The 13,505-nt window shown below is 34.4% G+C and overlaps 1 protein-coding gene and 1 pseudogene across 1 annotated transcript; one reads left to right on the forward strand and one right to left on the reverse strand.

The window, feature by feature from the left end:
- Positions 1-867: 867 nt before the first annotated feature.
- Positions 868-8,443, reverse strand: LOC11438791 (altered inheritance rate of mitochondria protein 25). The gene is made up of 11 exons (XM_003607343.4): positions 7,967-8,443; positions 7,003-7,089; positions 6,734-6,775; positions 6,585-6,629; positions 4,653-4,718; positions 4,457-4,513; positions 4,295-4,356; positions 2,864-2,984; positions 1,531-1,608; positions 1,344-1,450; positions 868-1,160 (listed from the first exon to the last, which is right to left on the reverse strand). Exons 1-11 carry the CDS (start codon positions 8,321-8,323, stop codon positions 1,130-1,132), a joined length of 1,053 nt encoding a protein of 350 aa, XP_003607391.1. The 5' UTR covers positions 8,324-8,443; the 3' UTR covers positions 868-1,129.
- A 1,086-nt stretch (positions 8,444-9,529) lies between these two features.
- LOC11441224 (putative F-box/FBD/LRR-repeat protein At1g78760) lies at positions 9,530-11,797 on the forward strand (annotated as a pseudogene).
- Positions 11,798-13,505: the final 1,708 nt, after the last annotated feature.

Raw genomic sequence — 13,505 nt, forward strand, 5'->3', positions numbered from 1 at the left:
GAAGGAGCTCGACAACTGAAATGGTTGAGTCCGCCGGAAAAGCCATACATCCCACTCACCATGATGATTTTTGGATAAACCAACAAAGCCAATATTACTTGGGACTACCAAGGAACTAACATCAACATTAATCTTTATCATTCTAATAGGGGGCGGATGCCAGATTACAACCCTTGTAGAAGTATTGCGACCAAGAACACTAAGAAAACGGTTGATAGAATCACTAGTAGAAGAAAAAAAAAAATATACAATTTAAAGTGCACCAATCAAACAGACTATGGTTGTTGAAAATAGCATCAACACGTACTATCCAAATTGACCAACAAAATTATTACAAGACATGACATTAGATTTGATTATTTTACTGTAAGTACCCGCAAGCCACTTTGTTATATTATTAACCACTCACTTAACATAATTAACACCATATTTAACAAATTGTCCATCAAAGTTGTTTTCGATTTTATTGTCAAATTTGTGTGTTAAAATATTATTTCTCATTTCAATATCAATCCATTATAATCAGAAAGTTTTTCAATGCCAAGATTTTTTGTAACTTGTGAAAAGCTTGATTTAATATTACTAAATTTGTAAAAAAAAAAAAAAAATTATGACTAAACTTGTAATTGTTGAAAAAAAGTCTAATTGTTCCAGTGTAAAAGACTTTATAATCACAGCCAATTATTTAAAAAAATATTAAAACATGCCCACTGAGATTCCCATTCATTATGATTATTTTTATTTTTATTTATGATTATGATTGTTGTTTGTTTTCTTGGTGAACAATGGCATTACAAGTTTACAACACCGCATCCAGTTCCACCTAGAATCTGAGTTAATTTCGTAGAGACCAAAATGAAAATGGGGTAAAAGTACAAAGGGTTAATCAGACATTTTAGTCTACTTCAAACCAACCAACAATAATCAGGACTATTTCAGGGCCTTGCCATCCAGCAAAAGGAATCAACAGACAAAAGTAAATATCAGATTAAAATTCTCATTTTTACATGAATGGAGCCGTCCTTGGTGTTTAGCTTAGAACACCAATTTAAAAACTACTTTGTAATGAATGACTTCAGAGATTACAATGCCATTAGAAAACCAGATGATACTGTCTGTCAAATCAAATTTACTCGCCGACGTCAATGAAGGGTAATCCCCTAGCCACCCAAAAAAATTAAGGAAAAAAAAAAGATCAATACCAATTCCAACTTTCTGACTATTGGCAAGTCAGAACAAGAGAACCGAACTAAAAAGTAGGCAAGAAAGAATGTACATGACGTCCTAGGTCAAAAGTTTCTCAAGACTCTATTTACATAAAACGCTGTCATGCTAAAACTTACCAGCCTCCATGTCTTGAGAAGTAGTCATTATCTAGTGATATTGCAAGAGCTACAGCAACTGCTCTCTCGGCAAGGGTCAGTGGGCGTTTGACTTCAAGGTCTTCAATCTGCAGAAAGAACAACCTATCAATTAGTTACCAAGATAGGGAGAGCTTTTCTCTTCTTCTAAAAGATAGGGGATTCTGACCGCATTAGCAAGGCCAATCTTGGAGCTGGGATCAGAATTTCCAAATCGAATCACATACTGACCAGCATCAGTTAGAATCTGCAGATTTCATGAAAATCATGCATATCATTACTCAAGCTTGAACTTCAATGCACAAGATTAAAAGTCTGAATAAATGAACATGAAATCCTTCTACTCAGCTCAGTAAAATGACTCAGCAACAATGGTTAGACAAGCAGTACAGCAATAGGATATGAGACACAGAGTTAAAGGTGTAGTACTAAAGAAATAAGAAACAAGAGACAAGAATATCTGGTACACAGCCAATAGAGGGAGCTATCTTTGCTTTATAGCCAGGGAATACGGCAGGAGAACTTATTTAAGAACAAATCCGAACTAACCCCTTCAAGTTTTGAAATTCCCTTTATATGGGGTAAATCATGCGTCAAAACAAATCCTAACCCCTGGATACTATACCTGATCGCAGTAATTTAAGGTTGTACTCGGATTAGAGTTCGTAAAATTGTTTTTTTTAGCAATGTAAAATTGATTTTGAATGATTATAATTTTGCAAAATTGATTTTAGTCAAAAGTGTGTTTGAATATATTGATTTATGTTTGAAAAGTGTTCTAAAATTCTGAATATTGTTCGGACAGTATTGATAAAAATCACTTAAAGATATACAAATATTCATAGGTTAAGTCAATGTAATCATAAATTATGCAATTGTTTTTGCCGAAGTATGTCATATGGGATTTATCTTCACCGCAAAAAATGACATTCTGTAGCTTGTTTTTGAGTAACAAAACATGGTTTAACCTTTTCAAAAAACAAAACATGATTTTAATGCAAAATAATTTTTGTACAGACTTGCCAAACATACACGACTGTACAGACATAACAGAATTAAACAAGGTTGCTGCAATACCTTAGACTGTGGCATGGATGCCCACCCTCTCTCTTTTTACCCCCCATATCATAAGATCAATGGAACTGAATTATCTAAAACAGTGTAACCGAACCTTTGAATCCTAATGAAAACCATTGATTAGATCAATCCCCCAGAAGACATCCAAGTATAAAATTCTTTAATCCTCACACTGTTAATAACCAGTTAATTTGATAGAATTAACAAATTTGGATTAATTTTGGAGAGCAAAACAATGGAAATCCCGATAATGCAGTTACAAATTTTGAACAGGAAAATATATTTTGTATGTTTAGAAAAAAAATTACAGTAGCAGAAGAGAATAACAGTAATGAACAACTAGCAAGTATGTTGAAGAAAGAGAATAATAGCAAAAGTTCTTTATATTTATATATAAAATAGAAAAGTGAATGCAAAAATTCAACCTCAAAGCCAAAACCCCTCCAATCACGATCTATTTGAGCAAGCACCTCACCATCAGCATCTTTCAAGGTGAATGTCCAATTCCACAAGCCAGGATTCTCAACCACCGCAAATTGCTGATTCCTGTAAATCTTATTCTATGAGACTTGCATTTCATGCAAGAGACAAACTTATTTAATTTTTTAGTAAGAGTAATCCAAATAAAACCAATAAAATAAGTAAGGAGCACGCAAAAACATCGGCTCAAGAAAAAAATTATCGCAACATGATAAGAGTTTTAATGTGGCAAAGATAGTACACTGAAATTTTCATATAATATCTTGGCTTTTGAACACATTAAAATTTCCCAAATAAAATATTCAGGTCTGAGATAAAAAAGGGCAACAAAGCAAGTTACAATGTGTGCAATTAATGGCTTGAATATGTTATTTGTCTCTAATATATATTCATTTTTTTTGTTTCAATCTCTAGGTTTATTTTTTTTTCTTTCTGGTTTTGAAATGATGGCTCTTGTAGTTATTTTGATTCATTTTAGCCCTTAATGTTTTGTTTCAGTTCATACAATATACTTTCTGTTGAAATTTGGGGCCTAACTCATCCTTACAAAACCGGCTTGTAAGGTGAGGAGTGCCTCCTCTTTATAAACTCTTCTCAAGAGTGCTATCTATCCGATGTGGGACTAAATCCACCCCTCAAAGCCAACACAATGAAGGTGTTGGAGGCTGCAATGAAGGCTAACCAAAGGCAGCAATTAAGGCGACTAGGGGCGGACCGCAATTAAGGCGGAATTTCCAACACACCCCCTCACGCTTCAGCCCGGCCCAATGGGCCTGAAGCGTGGACGATGCGGGAAGCCCAACAATAGATCTAGGATAGGCTCTGATACCATGTTGAAATTTGGGGTTTAACTCATCCTTACAAAACCGGCTTGTAAGGTGAGGAGTGCCTCCTCTTTATAAACTCTTCTCAAGAGTGCTATCTATCTGATGTGGGACTAAATCCACCCCTCAAAGCCAACACAATGAAGGTGTTGGAGGCTGCAATGAAGGCTAACCAAAGGCCGCAATTAAGGCGACTAGGGGTGGACCGCAATTAAGGCGGAATTTCCAACACTTTCATTTTTGTTTTAGTCTATTAAATATGTATTTTTTTTTATGTTTGAGCCTTTTTTCATGCGGACACTGATTGAACACGGTCATAAACCAAATACAATGGAGCTAAAACAGAAACAGAAATATATTATTAGGGGCTAAAACAAAGGAAGAACTAAAATAAAACAAAAAATATTCATACTACTGGGACCAATTCGAAACACAAAATTAGGGACTAAAGCACATAAAAGAGAGTATATTACAGACTAGAAAAGTAGAAACATATTATATCTGTAATTAATTAAAATAGCTGCAACTCAAAACATATTATCTTGATATTACCCAAGGTACAAATCATAGATTCTTCTCCAGAGATGCCACCGCCTGTGAACTACTCCAATTTCCTAAAGAGAGGGTTTGACATAATTAAAAGCCAAATTGCTCATAAACAACGTAATGATGCAACAACAATGGAGTGTACAATATTTTATAAAAATGGCATACCTTACCATCAATTTCCGCATAAATTGAGCTTGTTATCCACCAAAAGGGTCTACGGACCTAACACCAGAAAAGAATATTCTTAACTCAAGCTAAAGTAGAAATTAATTAAAGACAGATGCTATACTCATGACACTACAGCAAATCCTGATGATAGCCATGCATTAAAACAGCAGTACAAAAAATATATTTTTCTCACCCTAAAGAGCTCATTCCCCATAGCATCAGTTATGTGTGCAACAAAAGGCCTCCTTAGACGAAGCAACTGCAGCAAGAAAGGAAAAAATGGAATGAAATAAAAGGAAAAGGATCAAATCAAGATTTGCAAACCAAGATATACAGCATAAGTCATGAAACCATTGCTAAATTCACCACTGAATTACATACATCGCGCCTTGGCCATTGCACAAGGTGCCCAAATTTGAATTGCTACTATCCAACTTGTACATATTTTTCCCTCTTTATACCAACTGGTTAATATCCCGTGCAAGATTCCCCGGGTGCAGGGAAAAAATGGCAGAAAATAACTGTACAATTTTTCCGCGTGTGGTCACCTATTTTTCTTAGAATAGATGGAAGAGGGCTAACTAATAGACGCCAAGTAGATGACACCCATCTAAAAAGTTAGCAAATAAGATGACCAATTCAAAACCTAGAAAAGACAAAAAAAAATCCAATGTATTTAGTTCTAAGACGTGGTTGCAGACATTTTGTTGAAGTTTAGAGTGGGTGTCAGTAAATGTGTGTTGTAAAGAGATTTTTTACTTTGGGATATTATAATACATGACAATTAAACCCGCCTCCCCTTACGTCTATTCAAATGTCATTCGCACCCCCTTTAGTTTTGCAAAAACACTTGCCTACCCTTATTTTAACACCATGAAACTCTGGCTAGAGAAAGAAATAAAAAAAAAAGCTCTAAAGTTATTGTTTTCCACCTTCTCTATCTGTCCTCCAAAGAAACAGGGTGGATGGCCACTAGCTCATTTTTCCCGAACTGAGTTTGTGAACAGAGTTTGTTACTAAAGCAGTTGAGAGATAAATCTCTATACATCATTCTTGAAGATCTGATCAAATTCCATGGCTGGTATGAAGGGAATTAAAAGGATTATCATGGGCTCCATATTAGAATTTCACCTCTCATGCGAAATGAATTTCATGGCTGATGCAAAAGCCACGGAAGGTTCAAAACAATAAAGTTGATTTTGAAAAAAAAAAAGGATCTGCAACACGGCAAAAGAAAGGGCCTTGAGATGAGAGTGTGAATGAAAGTGGGGAACGCCCATTAGCTTGGAAATTTTGGGGACAAGTTTATCTATTGTCTTTTTTGAATCCTTATGACACACTACTAATGAAGGCCCTGAGTACTGACTTTTGATCAATAAATGACCAAATGATTAGTTGCAAATATATATATATATATATATATATATATATATATATATATATATATATATATATATATATATATATATATAAATATCCCTGTATTCTTTGTCTCTTTTCCCCTAGGAAAATGTTAAACTAGATGTATCATCCTCTACTTTTAAAGTATTAGCTTCTCCTTAATTTCTTCTAGGAAAAAGAACAGTCTACGTGTATGGAGTGATACAAAATGAATTATACAATGAAAACGTTTCTATATATCAAATAGCAAGCATCTAAGTTTTTGTTGGATTGCAAAAAGATGGTGAAATGGACAATATTTATAATTTCTTTTCATGACGATCATAAATGAAACTGGTGGCAAAGCTAGCCATTTTTTTACGAGGGGGCCAAATCTAAAAATATAATAAAATATATTGAGTGTTGTCTTGACAACTTTTATCATTAACTAAGCTTGATTTATAGTTTCTTAAGAGATTGTAAGTGTCAGAATGAGACGAAATGCATCTATCCAAAAAGTGGATATCTTTTGGATTCCTATTTCTAATAGTTTTTAACAAATAAACTCATTTGTGGTAGCATAATATATATTATTGGGGTAGCTAATTACAAAATATACTAACTAATTCAAATAAATAAATATTTTTTGAGGTAGCCAACACATGAAGCTTTGCCTCCTCTGAATGAAACATTGAATAGAAAGAGCAATCAAAGGTAGTGAAGATTAAATTATTGAATTGAATACCTGTCTGGTAATGAGGTTGCTCTGTTCACGAATTAAACCTACAGGCTGCATCATAACAAGGTCGACCATCATTATTATGAGCTATGCAAGGAAATTATAAGTGGATGGTATTACATAGTAGTAAACAGAAGATGAGGATCATCACTGACCGACTGTGGGTAGCATGCATCTACAATGCCATAACGATTTTCCTACAATACATTATACAACCAGTCACAAAATTAGAAATGAAATATTATGAACAAGAGTCAAGAATAATAATTATGTTAGAAGATGCTGGAGCTATGCCCCGCAGCCTCAGCATACAGATTATCCATCATATGTAATGAGAATGATAAATGAACTAGACTATCATATAAGTTGCTTGTGTGACAAATATAACTAAAGGAACCAGCCATCAAAGAATAAAGAGGATCACCTGTTCAAATCCCAATACAAGATTTGCCCACTCGATATCTCTGGTAATTAGTAAGTTGGACCTGGCAAGTAGAGGTGCTACCTTGGCCTAACAAGATCAATAAGGAAAAAGCAGAACATCTCCGTGTTAAATTCCAAACGAAGGATTTAGAACTAAGGTCTTCTTACTCATGTTTTTTTAATAAAGAGCCTTATAGCGAAGAAAATACGTATAAAAAAGGTTAACTGGACACTCTTTTAAAGGAAAAACAATGTAAAAATGTTATGCTTTTTCCTAAAGCTAGAAAATATAGCTTCTGAAAAGCTTTTCTTTCCAAACTCAATCCAATTGCAGCCTCATTTCTAATCTACATTACTGGAGGCATCAAGTCAATCAATTTAGATAACCTTCTCAACAAGTGAATATGGAAAATGAAATATTAGAATAACTAAATAAATATTAAAATTCAGTTTCTATATCTCTATTTTTCAAAAGCCCTCTGTTTAACTTATCTATAAACACTCATAACCTTATAAGGCTTTTTATCAAGAGAAGAATCATAAACTTATTTAAACCGAAAAACTCCCACAGCCTAGAAGTTAATCCAGGCTAGTCCTTAATCATGACTTACAATTAAACTCTAATCATAACCTGATATACCAATACCTAGCACAATGATTAGCCTCTGATCTAACACCATAATCATGCATCCAATGATTGTCACGTCAATTAATGAACATTACATGTGTGTTTTCATATTCATGAATTGACGTGGCAACTCATCATTAAATGCATAATTGTACTTATACTAATTATATTTTTAATCTCTAAACTAGCACCATAATGCACAATGATTATTGATTAAGCTGAAACAACAGCTACTAACCCTATACCCTCGCACATTACAAAACCCTAAGCTAAAATTCTACATCAATACATAACATATCAATGATATAAAACAAATTACTGAGGACACAAATTTCACCTCTTGAGGAGATTCCGGCTTCGAAAATTCGGAAACAGATTGACTTATAGGAGGTTGCTTCAAAAGCGGTTTAGGTTTACTGGTGACAGCAGCAGCAGCAGCAGCATCAGCATGAACAGGTGAAGCAGAAAACCATCTAGGATCAAGATCAAGACCTGGACATTTGATCGATTTTCTAGCTCTAGGGTTTTGGGTTTTGGCATCGGAAACCCAGAGTTTGACGAAAAAGTCCCTGTTCAATTGTTGATGCGCTTCGGTTGCGAAAAGCTTGGTTTGAAGAGCGTTGGGGTGAGAATCGAGAAGGTTGTTGATGTTGGATTTGGAAAGGAGGCGCCAACCATGCTTTAAGCGATTCATTGCATAGGATAAAATGGAAATTGCAGGGCAGGTTGATGAATCAGTGAGGAGAATGAGAAGAACATGTGAAGTGAAGAAGTGGGAGTAATTTGTGAATGAAATGAATATGATCGTGTAGTTGGTTAGGAAATGAGTTGACTGTTTTTTTTTTTTTTTTGAGAAAAAATGAGTTGACTGTTGTAAATGGAACCTATGTAAAATTCGGTCAGAAATTATATTTAAGATAATTTTCTCTCATATTTTTTATTGTGTTTTTTTACTCTTTATTTTCATATTTTTATATTGCTTTTTATCGATAAAAGAAAAAAAATTGTCACAAAATAGTTCTTTATGTGTATTTTGAACATCCAAGTGATCCCATGATTTATTGAACAAGAAGAGGTTGTTCATTAACTTGAAGTTGTTCCTATCGAAAGTTTATTAATCGGATGAGGTTGTTAATGATGTTGAATTATTGATAATGAAGCTCAAGAGGTTAATAAGGTTGTTATTGATGTTGAGGTCGTTGGTAATCTCAAGAAGTAAATGAGAATACGTTGATGTTAAAGTTGTTGGTAATGAAGCTTTGTTCATGAATGTAAATGAGGTTGTTCACGAAATTGGAGGTGTTAATGTTGTTCCAGTTGATTAGGCACAATGATTTAATAGTGATGAAGATTATGAATATTTGCCTTCATATTTAAGTGGAAATGACGAGTCATTCGTGGATGTTGAATCAAATAAAAAAAAAAGTAATAAGACATCAACGGAAGGACAAGGGGCATGTATTAATGTTGAAGAGAATGTAGTTAAAATGATGCTTATGTTGAAAATGACTCCTACCATTCTCAGGAGCTAATAAGCCCTTTTCAGTATTGATGATGAATATGATGGAAATACGAGACAAATTTTTCTTCATTTTGAATCAAATGTGAAGTTTGCTAGGAATAAAATTTGAAACTTTGAATATTTTTAAGATGCGGTAAAGGATTACACCATATACCATGGGGTCTAAAGAAACTGGATGAAAGATTTCAAACAAGACATTAATTTAGTTTACACTTGGATTCGAGGTCGGGGTAGCGAATAAGTGAATGAGGAGAAATTTGATAGAACTATGGCAATGCAGGAATGGTATGACCACTTTTGAGAGTGTCAACTTCTTATCATTACAGTAGGCTACCCAATATTGCTAAACTAGAAGGTGACATTAGAAGAGGGTTGACAATGGAGTTCAAATTTGAGAATTCTTTGTTTATTGAAGATGGACTTGAACCTGTGGTCATGGGAAATGGGGAAAAGGGTTCAAACTTTGAAGTATTGCGAAAGTTGAAAAATTGCACAAACGAGAGGAACAAATGGGGAAGGAAACTTTGTAATTGGTATCCTGAACAAATATAAGATTGTTGAAAAGTTGGAGAGCCTTATGAGTAACAAAATGAGTAGACTTTTGGCTCAAGAAGAGATGTTTGGGAGGCAATGGTTTAGAAAGTGGTGCTTTCCTATTTATGTGGGATAGAATAATTCCAAGTTGGTGTTACATGGTTAGAAAGAAGTTCTTTTCCTACTCAAATTATGGCAGCAAATATCGCTCTTATCACTAAAAGGGCAAATCTGAATCTTTTGTATGACCTTTGCCCTATTTTTTGTGCAACATCACTTACAAGACTATTTCAAAAGTCCTCGCAAACTGTTTGAAACCCATGATGTCAAAATGTATCTCTCAAGAGCAATATGCTTTTGTCAAGAATTGGTCCATTAGTAATAATGTAATGGTAGCAAATGACATCCTCCACCATATGAAATGCAAAAATATAAAATGAAAAAAGAGCAACATGCATTTGCCACCCTATCATATTATTCATTTAAAATTTAAAAGATTTCCTGTAAAAAAAAATAAAAAGATTTAAAATCATTGGTAAAAAAAATGAAAAAAATTAAAACAATAATCAATGAGAAAAATATAAAAAAGCATACTCCCTCCCTTGAAAACACAGTTGGCACCAATTTATTCCCTCCCTCGTCTTGCTAAAAAGAAACTGTTCGCTCATCAAATTCGTTTTCCCTGAAAATCATTTCAATCCATTTTCTGAGAGTTCTTGCTGAATTTCACTCCATTCTTCGAAGACCAGCGAGGTAATTATGAAACTTCAAAATTCTTAATAGTTTTTCCCTTTGCCTTTATAATTGCTCATTTTCTTTTCTTGAATTCTTGTTCTAGAAAAGATGAAGAAACTAAGGCACTGTGAGGAAGAAAACAAAGAAGGTGAAGACAGGCTAAGCGACTTATCGGATTGCCTTCTACTTCGCATTTTGTCGTTTTTGAATGCCAAACACGTCGTTCAAACTTGCATTTTGTCCAAGAGATATGAACATCTCTGGAAACATATCCCAACTCTTATTTTGCAAGCTTCAACATTTGCCACTCTTAAACAATTTTCCAAATTCGTCTCTAAAATTTTGACTCTTCGTGATACCTCGACTGCACTGCTAGCTCTTGATCTTCACCGTCCTGGTTTGATAGAACCGTATCTCCTTAAAAAGATTTTAAAATATGTTCGCTCATATCCCAACTCTTGAATTAGGAATCTCTGTGTGTGCTGATAGTGCTCTCATTTTCCCACATGTTTCTTCGTGTCAGTTTCTTACATCTCTTAAGCTTTTAGTTTACCATAGAGGTCTTTATTATAACAATCAAAAAACGGTATTTCCAAAAGCTTTGAATTTGCCGGTATTGACCAATTTGGATCTGACGAGTTTCGCCTTTAGCAGTGATGGAAATGATTATGCAGAGCCCTTTTCGGCCTTTGGCAGGTTGAATAGTTTGGCAGTTCGTGATTGTACGGTTAAGGATGCACGGATCCTAAACATATCAAGCGAGACACTTGTCAATTTAGATACGCATAGTAAGTCATCCGACTTTGCAAAAATTGAGTTATCTACTCCTGAGTCTTTGTACCCTTACTTTCACTGGTAGTCCTGATCAGCAAATATGTGGAAGCGGTCTTTCTTCTGTGAAACATGTAAATATTGCTGCAGACATTCATTTCCATTGGGAGGAGCCTCCAATGGTTCTATTGAGTTGGCTGCAAGGCCTTGCCAATGTAAAGTCATTGACATTCTCTTCAACTACTCTTCAGGTACATTGGCATGTTCCGAGACTTTAATTTTACCTTCTTGTTAATATTCTGTATGTTATTTCATGTATCTGTTTAAAATCAATTGATATGCATAACTGATCTTATTTCACTCTCATTATTCATTGTTCAGATTCTCTCCTTAGTTCCTGATTTACCAGAGGTTAAGCTCCACTCTTTGTGTAACTTGAAGTCGATGGAAATTAAATTGGCACCACCTCAAGCAGGTTATGAACCACCTCCCATACTAGACGGAATAGTTAAATTCTTGCTTCAAAACTCGCCATCTGCAAAAGTCGACATCACACCAAAGTATCTGGGTGCTTGTAAGCTTGACCAGGTAGTTTTTCCAATCTAACATACATTATTCTTTTAGTTTATTGCAAGTTGTGCTACATGGTTTAGACATTTTCATTGTAGTTAATTTTGAGTTTCCTTTGTTTTAGTTGATTGGTACTTTTGAAATATGCTTACTGCCTGGAGTCTCTTTGGAAAACACTTTATTAGATTGAGATTGATAAACGCTTCTTCATAACATCAGTGATTTTCTTGAAGAGTTTATCTAAGCTAACATATATTATTCTTTATAGTAGATTTAGGATTTGCTATGCGATTTTCTATATAAATCATTGGTGATTTGCTTAGACAATGAACTGATCTTGACGAGAAGAACTGTTGGTCAAAAATATGAAGCAAAGTAAACTTCAAACCACTAAAGAAGCGAAATTTATATTTGCTTTGTTGGGTACTTGGCCTCGTGTTACTTTGCGTGCAAGTCCTGCTAATCCAATTTTAAAATAAAAGCATAATTGAAGCACTCTTGCTGTAGTTACTTCTGAGTTTCCCTTTTCTTTGTTGACTGGTACTTTTGAAACATGCCTACTGCCTGAAGTTTATTTGGACAACTGTTTATCAGATTGAGATTGATAAACACTTGTTCAAACATGCATGGTAGTCATTAAGTTTTTCAAAATATCAGTGCTAGATGAATTTATGTGCAAATACTTAAATGCTTTCATTTAGTTATTTGGTGTTTGTGATAAGGTAAGTCCGACCATAATATGTGATTGATCTTTGGCAAAGGAAATAACGAGTTCCCGTCCAAATTTCTTACTGCATAGTTGCATTTTCGTAATAATGGACTAGGTACTTATGCCAGCTTATTTTTGTTTCACATCAAATATTGATCATATGCTCATGGGAAAGAACTACTTTTATTGCAAAATGATTGATTGTTTAGTAACTGTCAAATTTTGAATATTTCGTATTCAAGTATTGTTCGTTTTCTTTTTTATACATGTTGTAAATTTTCTTGATATGATTGATTTGGTGGTGACAATTGATAGTGTTACTTTTTCCACCTTTAGGAAGATAAATCGTCAAATGAAGATAAGGCGGAGAAGCACCAACCTAACACAAACTCTCAACTTCTAGATAAAGGGCAGTGAAGAGTTTTCAATAAACACTTGTTATACTCTGCATGAATCATTTAGTTTCTATTGGACCTCATTTATTGTTAACCTTTGGTTTTGTCCTATAAATTTGTTTTCTGATCCTGACAATTCAAGGTTTCCTTTAATATAACTTGTACCAAAGAGTACATTGCATTTATTCTCATTTTGTATGATACAACTTTGTTTCTAATGAATTAAGGAGTCCATATTGCATCTTTATGAGAAGCTACCAAAATATAGCGTGATTTGTAATTTGCATAACTATCAAAGTATTTGAGGGGATGGGACATTATTTGTTTAATGTGTCACTATAGTTATCAGCTAGGACTAAAATATTTCGGAGTGGAATGATGAACCACTACCTGAATTATAGCGGAGGTGCTGTTGTCTGATAGTCAAAATTCTACTCTGTTGTTCTGGCTTATGGAGTGTCTGCAGCTTGTATATGTTGTCTGTAAGTTGGAGGGGATCTGATATTGTGTCCCTTGCTGCTGCAATCAGTGATTCACAGCAAGTGTGTAGTAAAACAGTGAGCACCTCTGTGTTACAACTAGCAGGTCGAGTGAAGTTTCGATCGGACAATTGGGTTTTGGGTGACATTAGCAATATAGG

This window comes from Medicago truncatula, chromosome 4 (genome assembly GCF_003473485.1).
Source record: "Medicago truncatula cultivar Jemalong A17 chromosome 4, MtrunA17r5.0-ANR, whole genome shotgun sequence".
NCBI classification, from domain to species: Eukaryota; Viridiplantae; Streptophyta; class Magnoliopsida; order Fabales; family Fabaceae; genus Medicago; species Medicago truncatula.